Source organism: Harpia harpyja, chromosome 2, assembly GCF_026419915.1.
Source record: "Harpia harpyja isolate bHarHar1 chromosome 2, bHarHar1 primary haplotype, whole genome shotgun sequence".
NCBI lineage: Eukaryota > Metazoa > Chordata > Aves > Accipitriformes > Accipitridae > Harpia > Harpia harpyja.
The window spans coordinates 3,594,998-3,610,628 of NC_068941.1; the positions used below are offsets into that span (position 1 = coordinate 3,594,998).

Consider the following 15,631-nt stretch of genomic DNA (forward strand, 5'->3'; position numbering starts at 1 on the left):
CTCGGAGGCAAGTCCCTGCACCGGCACCCGGGTGCCTTCCCCAGCCCTGCAGGGAAACCGGCAGCCTGGAGACGGCCCTGCGGCAGCAGCGTGCTGCTGTCACCCCTCTCCCGGGAGTGGCACGCACCACCCTCCTTTTTTTCCACTTGGATGAAATCATCTCCCGTGTCCCTCCGCAGAGCGGGAGCAGATGGGGCTGTTGGCCTCCGCAGCCGCCCGCTGCCCCGGCTCGTGTGAGCCCATGGTGCCTCCAGCCCCCCCCCCCCCCCCACAGGCTGCCTTCGGCGACCCTCCAAATAGAACTTAATCCCATTCTTTAATCAGAAAACTTCTCTGCCAAGCTCCTTTTAAGACGGAGCGTATCCTTCCTCAAAAGACACCGAATTATTAATAATTCGGTTATTGCTAGATCCTGCTTAACTCCCCCGCTTGAAGCTGTCTGTGCCGCAGGACCGGAGCACCCGCAGCACCGAGGTGGGGGCACAGGTCCCGTAGAGGCAGGTCCAGCATCCCCCTTCACCTCCCCATCAAGGAGGGGGTACAAGGGGGGCACAGCCAGCACCCAGGGGTGCCCGGGCAGCCCGGCCGGTGAAGGGCAGGGTAACCCCGGCTGGCAGCGGGTGCCTTTGCTCCCTCGGTAACAGCCAAGTGAAGAAGCCCAAACTGCTTTCCCCTCCGTGCCGGCTACTGGGGCTGCCGTCCCCTCCGAGCTAGGCCATCACGTTAATAGAGGTTGATTTGCAAACGGCGTCGCCCCCCCCCCTGCCCCCAATACCCCCCTTTGCTTGACTCCCGCTTTTCTGCTCAATGGCACAGATGCTGCTTTGTGCTGCCCAGGACCAAGCAGCTATTAGCAGCAAATCCAGCGAGGGAAATTAATGAAGGCGACTACTAATAAAAGACAGCTCAGGACAGCCATACCAACTTGCTCCAAGCAGTAATTAACTTTTTTTAAAACTCATGAAGGTAAATATGCCATCAGCTTTGGTCCAGTCGCTCTTCTTTTTAATAAAAGCAGGGGGAGGGGAGACGAGGGAAAGGGGACGGCTGCGTGTTGCAGCCACCCCAGCACCGTCCACGTTCCCTCCTCGCACGCTGCCGGCCGCTGCGAAGCGCCAAGCAACCTTCCGTCACAGGCAGCAGTCCGAAGAATTTTTTTTTTCTCCAGTCAGTTTCTAAAGGCTTTATTTTAAATCTTAGCATTGCAAGAGTACTACCTCTCTTTAATCAGAAATCTGAATTCGGTACAAGAAGTCACAGGGATGAGAAGGTTGCCAGAAGTTTGCTGGACCTGCGCAAAAGTTGCAGCATCATAGGCTGAAGGCAGGATATATCCTTTAGTGGAAGGTGTCAGTTAGCTTGTTAGAGCAAAAGAGTCTGTCTCAGACTTTAAGGCGTGGGATTTGGCCCCGTAGTAAGACAATAACCTACACCAGGTTAAAAAAAAAAGAAACCTCCCACCACGATTTCTCTTCATGCAAGTGGACTGCAGCACTGCGATCACCATATAACACACGGGTTGCTTGAGATTTTTGTGTCTGTATGGTATGGGAATCGGGGCTGCATGGGCCAAGTCCACGCATAAAGGCAAAATGTCGTGAAGTCCAAGTCCTTACAGGACTTGGTGCATACGATTCACCCCCCAAGTGATAAATTGTGACCCCCCCCCCGGTCCCTACACCTCTGCAGAGCCCCGCAAAGTCTCTGGTGGCTCCTTACCCTACGTGCAACCCGGGGAATCCCCAAGATCGTGCATTACCATTTCACATTCACTCGGATGCGTGCCTTATCCCAAACACCGGCCTGCAAGAGCAAAACCCCTGTGCTCGCAGCTCCCCGTGCTACCGCTCGGGCAGCTCGTGCTTTTCGGTTTGCCTGCTGATGCGATACGCTGGGGCGATGCAGCCCCTTCCCACCACAGACCAGCCGGGATGTGCCGCTGGGCGCAGCTGCTTGCTGCCGAGGCGAGCTTTCCGGCCTGCCTTGAAAAACACCGGCTTAGTTTCGTGTCACCGTTAGCCTTGCTCCTGGCTCGCTTTATTCCTTCACGCTGAGTTTATCTGATTACTTTGGCCGAGGGAAACAGACGGCCTGTTGACATCCCCAGTGAATGCTCAAAATGTCCTGCCCAGGCAGGGAGCAGCTTGCGGGACGAAGCTTTTGGCGGGGGGGGACAGCAAGTCGCAAGGGCTTTGCTGCTGCCAGGCAAAGCAACACCCCGATTTCTACTGCAAAGCTGGGGGTCCAGAGAGCTGGCTGCCAAATCTGGGGGGTCCAAGCGCTCCCATTGTCTTGGAGGTCTGGGACCTGGGATCAGGTTCCGGTCCTTTCCCTAAATCAGATTGGGAAGAGCGCTCTGCCAGGCTCCCACGGCAGCTGAGCCCCTCAGGGCTGAGGTTGTGACTTCGTGAGGCAATGCCGGGATGCGCGGCCCTTTCGGCAATGCCAGGCTCACTCCCACCCCCCCCCGGACCCCCCACCTACACCCACCAGGGCCGTGCCCCTCTCCGCCACCCCCTAAGTCCCATCGCTTCTGCCACCCATGTCCTCTGGTGCCTGGAGGACACGCGCTGTGTCTTGTCCCATGAGAGCAACGCAGGGAGAGTAAGCCGGCCACAAAACCAGACAGCCCCCGGCCACCTGCAGCCCCCCCCGGGTAGGACGGCTGGCATCCCCTTCCCTGGGGGGCTCCTGGCCCCCCCCCAGGACCTCTCCTCGCCCCATGGCATCAGCTGCCGCTCGTGGCTTGTGCCTCCAGTGTGCCGGTCCTCCTTCCCGATGCGTAGCCCCTCTGCCAGGTCCCCAAGCCCCCGCCTCGGTACCGAAACCCCCTCCCACGGATGTGGAAAATCTTGTTTCCACGGGTGTGGAAAACTCTTGTTGCTTCTGCATCGGTCGGGGCTCTGCGAGGTGCCTGCGGACGTGGGACCCGCAGATGATAAAACCACACCTCTGGGGGCAATAGGACCCTCGGAGGCTGGAAGAGCTGGGCGGCGATGGGAACTGAGCTGGTGGGTGATGGACTTTCCCCCAGTGGCTGCTCTCAAATACTTGTTAAACATCATAAAAATGAAAAGGTGGGGTTTTTGGGGTTTGTTTTGTTTTCTTTTGTTTTCCGAGAAATCAGCTTAAAAGCTTTAGGTGTATTTAACTGACGTTAAATCAATTCAGGCAGAAGAGCCCATGACATTCCCATCTGAGGAGCAGGAGCCCAAAATTTGAGGACTAGCCCTCCTATGTAAAAAGCAAGGCAATGAAACCAGGGAAGGGCTGAGTCCCGGGGGAGAAAGTAGTGAAATGCAAAAAAAAACCCCCAAGCCCAGCCCGTGGGGAAAGCCGGAGCCTGAGGCGAGGCTGTGGGAAGGTGTGCCCCATGCACCGTCTCCGGCCTGAAATGATGGAAGGCAAAACTTGCCTTCTCTGCAATGGACATGAGAGATTTGGGAGGGAGTTAAAGGACAGAGAGGGGACAGAGGCAGAGCACTGCCGGGCTGGAGACGGTCAGTGAAACGCCTGTCCCAAGATAGAAGGTAGCACCGCAAAGATTGCGTGGGGTCTTGCTTTTCATCTGCAGAGAAACCTATACCCTGTCATATACAAAAATAGGCTTTACAAATATTTTGGGATGGGCGCTCGTTAGGTTGCATACGTATTTTCTTATGGAAATAAAATACGTAACTAACTGTTTAATCTCCCAGATGATCGGTCCTTTTGATTAAAACAAAATTACGCCATAATTAACGCATCCAGTGTTAAAAAAGCAGCCAGTGTGTGCTTAATTACTTAATGTCACGTACGTTTCAATGACAAAGTCATTAGAGAGCACCATAGGATGCCCCATAGCAGGTGAACCCTCATCTAGTTGTTTCCCAGCATAATGGCATTACTTTTCCACTGTCAGCAAACCCAGGTGTCACTGTGACAATAAAATAATCAATAAAACCCGGGGAGCGGTGGACCCTGAACCCCAACCTGAAGCACCCGAATGGGGTGGTTTTTTTAGCTAGACCCTTCATGCTGAGCCTAAATGTCTTCAGCTTTACCTAGAAAGCTACCTAAGTTGAATTTTTGGTCCTCCCAGGTCTTCTACCTTCACTTTGAATCTTGGCGAGCGTCCAGGGTCTCAGCAGCAAGGTGCCCGAGCCCAAAAGGCCAGTTCTCTGCCTGGGCTCGTAGGTGTTCGCCTAGGAAGGAGGGCCAAAACTGCGCTTAAAATCCACCGTCCAGATGAGGGCTGTGTCGGGAACGCTCTTTTTAATTACGGTGATAGGTTGCAAGATTTATGTCTGACATGAAAGCGAGCGAGCGCAAGCCCTTGGGGTGCGGCTGCTGTCGCATCGGCACTAGTTTGGCTTCTTGTCGCTATTCTTATGCCAAGGAGGGCTGTAAACCCCCTCGGGGGCCGTAGAGCTGCCCCTCCAGCTCTGACGGTGCGGAGAAGCTTTTATGCCAAAATACAATACACAGAAGGATCATAAACACGTGTTATTATGGCAAGGTGCTGCCATGGAAACCACCCCCAGGTTTTTCCACTTCATCCGAAGAGGTGCTTTCCCATCCTGCATCCCCTGGTTCCGCTTCCAGGTTCGCCGTCATTTTCTCTGGAGCCACGGGCCGATTTCCCGATGCTCTGGGGAGCAGCAGCTCTGGTGGGAGCTGGGATGTCCCATCACCCCCAACAATCGGTCCTCTGAAAGAAAAGAGGGAAATAAACTCAAGTTTAGAGGGGAGAAAGAAGGAAATAAGCTCTTTTGGCCCCATTCAAAAGAAAAATCGGGGCGCGGGTGAATGGGTTAGGTGACAAACCCAGCCTCTCTGGCTCATCCTTTGCCAGCGCTGCCCTGCCTCCCCCTCCGCGCCTTCCTCGGCTCGGGCCCGTCTCCTTCGAGGGCATCTCCCGCTGAGCCCAGCCATGCCGGCAGCCCTGCCCGCGGAGCAGGGAAGGTTTGACTCGCCTGGCTCCCGCCCCAAACCCCACGCTCGGCCGCGGACAAGCCCTCTCCCAACTCTCCCCTGCTCCATCCTCCAACGCTATGGGTGCTTTTTCCCACGGTGGCTCCCGTTGCCACAGCCCCAGCAGGACGGGGGATGCTCCTGCTGACAGGGTCTATACCTGGGACGGAAGGAACTACCTCCAGGATGCCGAACGTGGCAAGAAGTAGCGTCCCTCCCCGAGGACCGCGGAGGGAGCATCCTGGTGCTGAGCCACCCGAGACGTCGCTCCCGCTCCTGCGTGGCTCGCCATCGAGAGAGGGGAAACGCACCCCATCCGTCCCGGCCTTTTGAAGAGCCAAAGGCACCTACTCCAGCACTTCTTAAAAGCGGGAGAGAAACCGGGAAGGACAATGAGACCCGACCAGAAAAGACGGAGAGGGTGAGCGAGGCGCTAGCCTTCTTTTTGGCATTCCTGGAGTTTAATCATTAAAAGGGGTCGTTAAAAGAGAGCGAGAGTGAAAAACCCGCTCCCGACGGGCTGCCCCACACACTGCCAGCGGATTGAAAGGCTCCCTCTTGTTTTGTTCCTTCTGGCCCGTGGCAGATTTGGGGGGGGACAGCTTCATCTTGCTGGCCACATCAAAGCAGTGATTATGCAAATGCGCCCACTTTTTTTTAAGGAATTATTTATCACACAATAACCCCCCTGCCAGGGTGGGAAACAATAGATCGGGCTAGATAGCGCTGCTCGCCCGAGGCTGCGGGGCCGGCGGGGGGAACCCCCGCACATTTTATTGGCCTAACCTAATTTCACTAATTCTCTTTTCACACGTTTTGTTTTGGGTTTGTGGGGGTTTTTTTCTCTCCCCCCCCCCCCCCCCCTTTCTGGGGACGTTGCTCCAAGGGCCGGGTTTCACGCTCCCAGGATCCGGGGGGCACCGGGCGGGATTCATGTGCCGCGCGTTTTATTTAATTAATACATTCAGGCGCCTCCGCTGGTTTTTAATGATTTCCAGGTGTTTGTACCCAGAAGTCACAAAGTGCTCCCGGGCGCACGGAGGCGATGATTGAAGGGCCTCAGCGGCCTCCAGCATCCCCCCCTTCCGTGGTGACATCCCTGGCTGTGTGCTGTTGGTACCCGGCGCTGTGCACGGTCCCCTGGGACAGCCGAGGGGTCCTCTGAGCCATCGACCCGAACCCCCTGGAATTGCCTCGCACTTGGGTTTCATCTGTCCCTCAGAGAGACAGAGAAAGGAAATTCTTCGTCTTTAAACCCATGTGTGTTTGGGTTTTTTTCTCAGTAACACTTAACTTCCTAGGGCCTTCTCTGCGAAATCCAGGAGCCATCAGCCTGAAGAAGTGCGATAAGCAGTTTATCCATCTATCACGCGATTGCCGTGCAGCATCTTCTGTACCGAGAGGTGAAAGTAAACGATCAGTAAACTTCCACCAAGCTTTTATATATATATATACACACATATATATACACACACATATCCTGTGCTTAATGCTGTCTTCCTTTGCAACATTATCAGCCACACGAGGAACCCAAGAACAGAAACGAAACGCCATGAAGAGGCAGAGGCCGAGTCACGCGCGTGTTTCTGATGGTGCCTGTTCTCCCTAGAACCAGCCTGAGGCTTTACTTGACTGGAAAAAGAGATTTTTTTCCTTGTTTTGGATCTGCTTCTCCCCAAGCAGCTTTACACCCAAAGAGTGCCCCCCCTCCCCTGCCCCTGCCTCACCCTGGGGCTCAGCAGACATCCCCAAGAGTTTAGTCTTGGTCTTACTCTGCAGCAAAAAGGGGTTTTAAGAAGCAAAAGGCAATTTTCGGAATGAAAACATCCACCCGCCTGCCGGAGGCTACGCCAGCTCTGGTGGCTCTGACTACTGCCGGCACAGCCGCAGCACCCGCGCTCTGCTGCGGTTCTACCTGAAGAAGAAGCTGTCACCCGTGTTTGTCGCCCACGTTTGTCACCGTAAGGCCCTCCAAGCGCAGGCAGCTCCCGCCGGAGCCCGGTTTCACCGGCGGCGAGGACAGGCGCCAGCCTCCCCCAGTCCCGGAATTCCCGGTAGACGGCACGTCAACCAGAAAAAGCAGCAGCCCAAAAGTTACGAAAATTAGAGCTTTTTATTTATATTTTATCACAAGAACAATCCCTTTGCTCTTCAGCTGTAAATACATACTAGAATAAACTCTGTAAATTATACAAAAAAATACATATTTTCCATGAAATCTGTCTTTATAATAAATAAATGTGAACACGTGTGTGGCTGATCGCTGTAATGTTCCGTGTCTGTTTAGGTTTTCAGTCTGTTGATTTATTTTTAATCTCCTGAAAGAAGGGGGGAGTTCCTCGGCCCCTAAAGGTCGAAATAAATAATGCATGAGGAGGTCCTCCCTCCCCATTTCCCCCCCCCCTTTCCTCTGGGTTTTTTTTCTTTTGATAGAGAGTTCAGCCTAAATTTCCACGCTTGCATTCAGCCCTCACAAAGCCTACAAATTATACAATGACTTCTAACCTGGACCCCTAACAAAACAATTTACTTTTTTTTTTTTTCTTCCTTCCCCTCCCCCTTTCTTCCCCCCCCCCCCAGCCTATAAATCATAAGGGACAGATGGCAAAGGGGGGGAGCAGGGAGAGGAGTTGGGGCGGGGGAGGGGGACACGACGGGGACGGACACACACACACGGACACACACACACACACAAAAGCCCTGGTGACAGATCTGGGAAACTGGACAAAGTGCACATCGGAGAGAGCGAGAGAAAGTTTGGTTTGGCAGGTGACGTTCCCACAGACCCTCCGTGGGAAGCGGGCAGATGCCGCCACCCCGGGGAAGGGGCGGAGGAGGCCGGGGAGGGGCGGGGGAAGCCCCGGGACCGCCGTCCCCGGGGCTAGAGGCAGCGGCGGGGCAGCGGGGCTTGGGGGAGCGGCGGCGGCGGCGGCGGCGGCGGCGGCGGGGCGAAGCGGCCCGGCGGGGGCGGCCAGTGCTCGGCGTCCGAAGCGGAGCCGGTGGGGCTGGCGGGCGATAAAGTGCAGGCGTACGGGGAGGCGGAGGGCGCGGGGCTGGCGGAGCCGCCGCTCCAGGAGGAGGCGGGCGAGGGGCTGCCCTCGGCGGTGCCCCCCCCCGCTCCTCCTCCTCCTCCTCCTCCTCCCGCCTCCGGGCCGAGCCGCGCCGCCCCGGCCAGCCGGAGGGTCTCGGTGAGCGCCCAGATGTAGTTGTGGGCGAAGCGGAGCGTCTCGATCTTGGTGAGCTTGGCGTCCTCGGGGAAGGTGGGCAGCACGTCGCGGAGGGCGTCCAGCGCCGCGTTCAGGTTGTGCATGCGGTTGCGCTCCCGGTTGTTGGCCTTCAGCCGCCGGCTCCGCTTGATGCGCTGCGCCGTCTCCGCCGTCCGAGCCGTCCGCGGGGCACCGCGGGACCGCCCCGGCCGCCGCTTCCCCTCCGGTCGTCGCAGCCCCCGGGCGCCCGGCGCCTCGACGGGCCGCGCCGGCGAGGCGGCCCGCAGCTGCTGCTCCTCCTCCTCCTCCTCCTCCTCCTCTTCCTCCTCCTCCTCCTCCTCCTCCTCGGCGCTGGACGGCAGCGAGGGCGAGGGGGCGGGCGAGGCCAGCCCCAGCAGCAGCAGCTCGTCCTCGGCCGGCGGCGCCAGGCCCTCCGCCTTCACCAGCATCCTGCGGGACGGGACGGGACGGCCCGCGCTCCCCTCGCCTCACGGCCGAGCCGGGACGACGTTTGGGCGGCGGAGACGGTTGGGCGGCGGTTTAACGGTTCGGCGGTTGGACGGGGCGGAGGGGAAAGGGGGGCGGGGGGGGGGATTTGTGCGTGTGGGTGTGGGTGTGTGGGGGGAGGTGGGAGAAAGGGGGGCAGGGAGGGAAAAGGGGGGAAAGGAAGGGGGGGGGGGGGCGCCGCGCGGCGCTGGCACGCGCCCCGGGGCGGCGGTCGGCGGCGACGGAGCGAGCCCGGGGCCCGGCGGCTGCGTGTCTGGCACACGACCCTCCTTAACACCCCTTATATACCCCGCGGGGAACAATCAAACCTACCCCCGGGGCCCCCGCCGCCCCGCCCGCGCCTCCCGCTTTTCTTTTCAGGCCGCCGCCGCCGCCGCCGCTTCCCCCCCCCCCCCCGGCCCCCCCCCTCAACTCCCTCCCGGGGGCCGGAGCCGCCGCCGCGCCATTGGTGCCTCGCGCTCGGCTGGAGCGTGCCGCTAATTTATTAATGAATGGAAGGGGAGTCGGGAGAAAGCGGGGGGGGGGGGGGGGGGTTCGCGAGGCGCAGCTGGCCAATCAGGGCGCCCCGCGCGCCACGCGCGCCGGAGCCGGTTCTCTTTCAGCCGCTCATTAAGGAGCGGCGGCGGCTGCGACATCGACCCCCCCCCCCCATCATCTCCAGCGATCCCGGGGAGGGCTTGCCTTTTTTTTTTTTTTTTTTTTTTTGGGGGGGGGTGTCAAGGGAAATAACGTGTTCTGCTGGGAGCAAGCCTGCCGGGGGTTGCAGCCCCGGGGGAAAGTGGAGGTGGGTGCTGGAGGGAGACCCCCGTGGCGGGGGGGGGGGGGGCAGAGCGGTGCGCGGAAGAGGAGGTTTGCTAAAGGCACACAATTAATACACAGCTTGGGGGGGGAAGCCGCCTTTTGTGGCCTCGAGCGGTGCTATAGAGCTGCCCTGGAGGCAGCGCGCCCCGGGGGTGCATCTGCTCCCCGAGGCCGGTGCCCGAAGCTCGGTCAGTCCGCCGGCGCCTGGGCTTGGCCTTGCCTTTTTCCCTCCGTTTTCAGGAGTTTTTGCAAGGAGCAGAGCAAGGCGGAGGAGGGAAAAGCCACGCGTCTCTGACAGCCGTGGTTTGGCAGGCAGGAGAGCCGCGGTCCCAGCGCACGGGCCGCGGTCCTCGCTCGGTGCTGTCAAATATAACTCTGGGATAAAACATAGGCTCAAGAAGACTTTTTAAAAAAAAACCAAACCCACAACTCGTCAATCCACCAGGAAAGCCTTCCCCCCCTCCCCATCTCTCTTCCAGACCACCCTCTGGGGCAGAAAGCCCCAGTGAATAGCTCGGCCTGGCGACATGCCCCCCCGGGGTCAGCAGGCTCGCTCGCTCTGCCTGCCAGACCCACGGGGAAAGGAACGACGGTGAGGACGTACAAAACGAAAACCGTAGCGCTGTGTCCTCCTTGTGCGGAAACTCTGTCACCGAGGTGTTTTGGGAGAGTCGGGCTTTGACACAGAAAATTATTTGCAACTGGTGGGAAAAGCCAAAAAGAGGTGAAAGAGCTAAAAGTCTGGGCGAACGTCTCACAGAGCGCACCGCAAATGCCCCCGCGATTCGATCCCTCGCTCTTGCTGCCCGTGAGAGCGACGGCGGCCGGGTGCCTGCCTCAAACGGCGTGCAGTGCACTCCGGCGTTAGCTTTCAAAGTCCGGCCCCGCGTCCTCCCCTCTGCCGTTCCGCGGCCGAGGGCTGTGTCTGGATACGTCCTCCTCTGAGATCAGTGACAACTCGCGCGTTACGATTTAGCTGATCTATTAGAAAATCTCTGTGACTCTACCAAGAGATTTTAATGGTCCCCTCGCCTCCTTTAGAAAAATGGGAAATCTGTAGGTCCCTCTGGCATCCCAGGAGAGTGACACAAAGGGACCTTCTTTCTTTTTCAGCACCTTAAAGTGCAGAGCAGAGCCACCTGTGACTGGGCCAGCCCATCCCTCCGCCCCCACCCCGGTCACCAAGATTTCATAGAATCATAGAATCCTTTAGGTTGGAAAAGACCTTTAAGATCATCGAGTCCAACCATCGTCCACGCCCACTAAACCATGTCCTGAATTGCCTCGTCTAAGCGCTTTTTGAATACCTCCAGGGATGGTGACACCACCATTTCCCTGGGCAGCCTGTTCCAATGCCCGACAACCCTTTCAGTACAGAAATTTTACCTAATATCCAATCTAAACCTCCCCTGGCACAACTTGAGGCCATTTCCTCTCGTCCTATCTCCAACCACCTGACAGAGGAGACCAGTACCCACATTTCTGTCCTTCCATCGCCGATGTGAAAGCAATGGAGAGGTTAGGCGGAGGCGGTGAAGCGATGCGGAAGGCGGCTGCGGTGCTGGGCCAGGTGTCAGGAGGGCACAAGCCCAGTTTTTGCCAGACCCGGGGATTATAACCCATCGGGGTGCCTTTTTGGGGTTCAGCCCGATTCCTGCCGCCAGCACACCCCCCCGCCCCAATACAGCGGTTTTCTCCGCAGGGTCAAGCACGAGGTGACCGAGGACGAGTCGGCTACCGAGTCCTCGCAACCCTCCCGGCGCCGCAGGTCCAAGAGGCGCTTGTGTGGTCTGCGGCCGGCGAGGGCCGAGCTGCTCCGCAGAGAGCCGTGGGGCCGACAGCGGCGGGGAGAGGGGGCTGTGGGGGGTGAGGGAGCGCTGCGGCTGCTGCCCACCGCCTGAACTGTCCTCCAAGGGTCAAACTGTTCAACTTCAGCCCCTTTGCCAGACTCAATCCTACTTTACGGGAACAAAAGCCCAAAGTAGGCGATGATCAAGAAATGGGAGCACAATGATTTAAGCTTATCACACAGCCCAGAAATAAAGGACGCTGAGCTTGTGTGCGGGAGAGGGGGAGACCTTCAGAAAGGCTTTGTTTGCTGTAAGAAGATTGAACTCTGAGGCGACCCGATAGCCCTAAAAGTTTAGGGTCTGTGTTGCTGAGAGACCTTTGGATACAGCCCATCCACACTTCGACCTCACAAGTTGTGAGCCAGCATTAATGGCTTGCCTGCCCCAGGTGAACGGCGGGTGCGACCCCCCACCCCCCCACCCCGCAGAAAGGGGGGGGAACGGGGACAAAGCTGCAGGGACGGGATGGCCTGACCCCTCCCAGCTCTGCCTCCCTCACACCTGCCGGGCCCAAAGTCCCCCGTGGGTCTCCTGAGGGTTTGGGGGAGCAGGCCTGCCCACAGCGGGGTGCCCAGTCCGATGGCAGCACCCACAAATCCCGCGAGCGGGATAGTTCTGCTCTTAAACTGGGGATCAGAATACGTCCCCACCCAGCAGGATGCTCTGTGGAGGGGAGAAATCGGAGGCTGCTGCAGTATCATGCCCCCCCCGCGCCCCAGCCAGGTTGTTCTTGAACCCCCCCGTGCATGCTGCAGGGAGGGATGGGCACCAGCCCCCCGACTCCCAAGCCACACTAGCAAGTTTGGGGTTCGTTTTGGGATCAAGACGAGGAGGGGTCCCCCCCTCAGAGCACTGCCCCGGCATCCTTCCCTGGGCTCCCCCCCCCAGGGCGGACGAGCCCCTTGTCGGGGGGCCGATTGTTCCCGGCAGATTTGCATGGCAGGTGCAGGCCTGCAGAGCGATTTTGCCGTCCCGAGCCCCGCCTGGGCCCCCCCCAAGAGGGTTTGCCTCCCCCCCCTTGTGAAAAAAGGCCGCCGGTGCCTTCCTTTCCCATGAAGAAGAGAAGAAGCTTGAGGATCGCGTGAACACGCTTCAGTTTTCTTATTCTTTTCTATAGATGTGGGGAAAAGAACAGCCGATTGTGTGAAAAACCCAGTGCCTGCAAAAAGGGACATTGGCCATCCAGGCGAAGGTGCGCGAGGGAGAGCACTAATCGCTGAACCAGGAGACAAATACGATTACCAGCTCCGAGCCTTGAGTCAGAAAGTCTCATAGACTTTAAGATGTTAATCCCCAACATAATCCTTCCTTTGGCGTGTAGGAATAGTGCAGCCACAAGAGTTGTTTTGTTATTTATATTGGCGTTTAATAAAACTCAGCCAGTGGTGAATGGGCTGCCCACTCTCCAATGGTAATTAATTCCCTATTTCAGTGACCCAATTGTGCTGGGATAGAGCAGTGGGACAGTCCCACTGCCCCAACCCGCCTTTGTGCAGCTACACGGCTCTCGTGCTTCAACAGCTATGGAAACTCATTCTTTTGATGTCATTCAATGAGTTTTCCTTGGGCATCTTCTAAACTTCAAGGACCCTTTTCTTTCTCGAATGCCTGAAAAGCAGGACTAGCTTGACCACCTCTGTAGAATTTAATGATTTGGTGAAAGGGCCTTTTTGGGGGTTTGTGTAAGGAAAGAGAGAAAGAAAATTTGGCAGGCTGCTATCAAACAGGGGGCTATCCAAACTCGAGCGTGCTGAACTCATTCAGCTCCTAATTTATACAGGTCTTAAAAGCCACTCTTCCTTACTCAAAATACTTGGGGGCTTCTCTTAGCCAAGGCATTTCCAGAAGGGATTTGCTAGTAAGCAGATCCTCCGTTTCACACACGCCACAAATTCAAACCGGGCTGCGGACGAGTACAAGCAAAACGAATCGCGTTTTAAGAAGGCATTTCCATCCACCAAAGGGAAAAATAACAAGATCCCCAGAATCGGTTGCGTTATTGTTAAAAAGCGTGTCTGGGGCTTTATCTTTTGGCTCTTGGGCAGAGTGGTAGCGGTGAAGTGGCTGCAGAAGGAGTGTGTGAAACGAACACGTGAAGAACATGTAGTAACCCTGCAAAGCCGCCCCGGTAGAGGCAGGCTCTTCTATGTCTTTATACACGCTTCCAAAAAAAAAAAAAAAAAAAAAAAAAAAGACCCTTCGCAAGTCACAAACAATTCAGGATTCAACTAAGAAAACACAGAGTGAACCATATGGCCGGGGTGGCTCGAGTTGGCTGCATTTTCCCCCAGACAAAGAAGGGATTGAGAGTTGAAGGAAAGGAGAAAAAAACCAACTTTCCGGCTGATGAAGCTGTTGTCTGGAGGCAATGATCCCAAATCTCAAGGCTTTATTCCAGGCTCCGACTGAGACGTGATATGTCATATGATTAGCATCTTTCATATTTACAAGAGTAGTACGGGCTGCCAGTCTTTAGAGAAAGGCGAGAGAAAGAAGGGGCATATGCTGAAATGGATTTAGCATTTGAAAGAGAGAAAAGAGAGCGGATAAATACACTTAAACGAGGATTTAGTTTTACTCCCGTCGAGTTCTAATGGCTTGTTGATTGAGATTTTAGGGAGCCCTAACAGAGGTGTCAGCAGTAATTTAAAGGCGCTATTCAACCCTCCGCTGCTCCTTCTTACCCCCCCCCCCCGCCCCGCTTCTTCTTACCCGCCTCTCGCCGCTCTCCGCCCCCGTCCTTCCCCGGTGCCGCGGCAGAAGGCCGGGGGGCGCCGCCCGCCCCGGCCACCGGGGACCCTCGGCGGGATCCGCCGGGCGGGCGGCGCCACCTGCCGGCGGCGGCGGCGGCGGGGGGGGACCGGGCAGGCCCCGAGGGGGATGGAGGGGCACCCCGTCGTGTTGAAGGTGACGGTTGTCCCTGTCAGGGGGACCAGGGTGGGCAGAGCCCCCGTCCAACCTGGCCTTGAACACTTCCAGGGATGGGGCATCCACCACCGCCCTGGGCAACCTGTGCCAGTGCCTCACCACCCTCAGCGGGAGGAACTTCTTCCTCACGGCTTATCTAAATCTACCCTCTTTCGGTTTAAAGCTGTTACCCCTTGTCCTATCGCTACGTGCCCTGCTGAAAAGTCCCTCTCCGGCTCTCCTGTAGAGCCCTTTGGGTACGGGAAGGCTGCTAGAAGGTCTCGCCCGAGCCTTCTCTCAGCTCTCAGCCTGTCTTCACAGGAGAGGTTATCCAGCTTTCTGATCATCTGGACTCGCTCCAGCAGGTCCACGTCCTTCTTATTTTGGGGACTGCCGAACTGAACACAGTACTGCACGTGGGGTCGCACCAGAGTGGAGGAGAGGGGGAGAATCACCTCCCTCGACCTGCTGGTCACGCTTCTTCGGATGCAGCCCTGGATAGGGTTGGCTTTCTTTTTTTAAGGTTGATCTAATAGGAGCATAGAGCAAGGGTCTCTGTTTCTCAAAGGCAGCCTCTGCAAAAGCGCCTGGACAACAGCCTGAAAAAGCCCTCTTAGCGTGACAGCTAAGAATGCAGATAGGGTTTCAGGCAGGTACCAAACAATACGATTTGCCTTTGTTTCCAAACACAGCAATGAGGTGGTTTAGGGTTTTTACACATCTGTTAGCCATTGGGGACAGCAGGGACGAAAGTAACGCAGAGACGCTGACACACACAATCCTCTTGTTCCTACAGGTGACAACTTTTATACCGGTTAGTGGGACTTGCTGTCCAGCGTGAGCTGCGACTTCTCAGGGACAAGAACGCTGGGTTACGCGCGGCTCATTAGGAAAGGTAAGTGCCACGCTGGGGAAAGCAAGTTCTGCAAGAACCGTGGCCTTTCTGACAAACAGCAAGAAGGTGTCGTTTTATGGCTGGAAGAATACACTTGCACGTCACAGGCATAACCTACATGTCTTTCCAAGGTAGGTACCAATGAATCACTAGGAAACAGCCACCATCTAGGATCAAAACTATAGCCTAGCTAAAATCCAGTATCCTCTCCCTCAACCGCGAGCCATCAAAACACTGTTAGAAGAAACAGTTAAACTCCACGAGAGAATATAGAACTTGTCCCTCAGCAAGACTGTTCCCCACCCCCTGATAGCGAGGCAACGTCCTTCCCAAAGGCTGCTCGAGCTACAGCACTGACCCTCACCTCCAAAGGGTGACCCAGGGCGGCTAGGGAAGATTCCTGGTCCGATTCACCGACCGATCCACTCCCAACCCACACACATTTACTTCCATAGCAAGAACCTCAATTAGCTTCCTAAAGATAAGCTTCCCCTCCTTCCTCCTTATCCCCC

General features: G+C 56.9%; 2 protein-coding genes across 2 annotated transcripts in view; one reads left to right on the forward strand and one right to left on the reverse strand.

Annotated features, from left to right (window-relative positions):
• Positions 1 to 7,604: 7,604 nt before the first annotated feature.
• On the reverse strand, positions 7,605 to 8,624 carry NEUROG2 (neurogenin 2). The gene has a single exon (XM_052813170.1). The coding sequence runs from the start codon at positions 8,606 to 8,608 to the stop codon at positions 7,835 to 7,837; it is 774 nt and encodes a 257-aa protein (XP_052669130.1). The 5' UTR covers positions 8,609 to 8,624; the 3' UTR covers positions 7,605 to 7,834.
• A 6,398-nt stretch (positions 8,625 to 15,022) lies between these two features.
• LARP7 (La ribonucleoprotein 7, transcriptional regulator) overlaps positions 15,023 to 15,631 on the forward strand; it is a 68,027-nt gene continuing 67,418 nt past the window's right edge. The window contains exon 1 of the mRNA XM_052813158.1: positions 15,023 to 15,119. The gene's annotated coding sequence lies outside the window, so the exon portion shown is untranslated. The remainder of the gene's footprint in view (positions 15,120 to 15,631) is intronic.

Excerpts from the sequence above, each read along its gene's own strand:
- NEUROG2 (XM_052813170.1), bottom strand. The coding sequence starts at position 8,608 with ATGCTGGTGAAGGCGGAGGGCCTGGCGCCGCCGGCCGAGGACGAGCTG.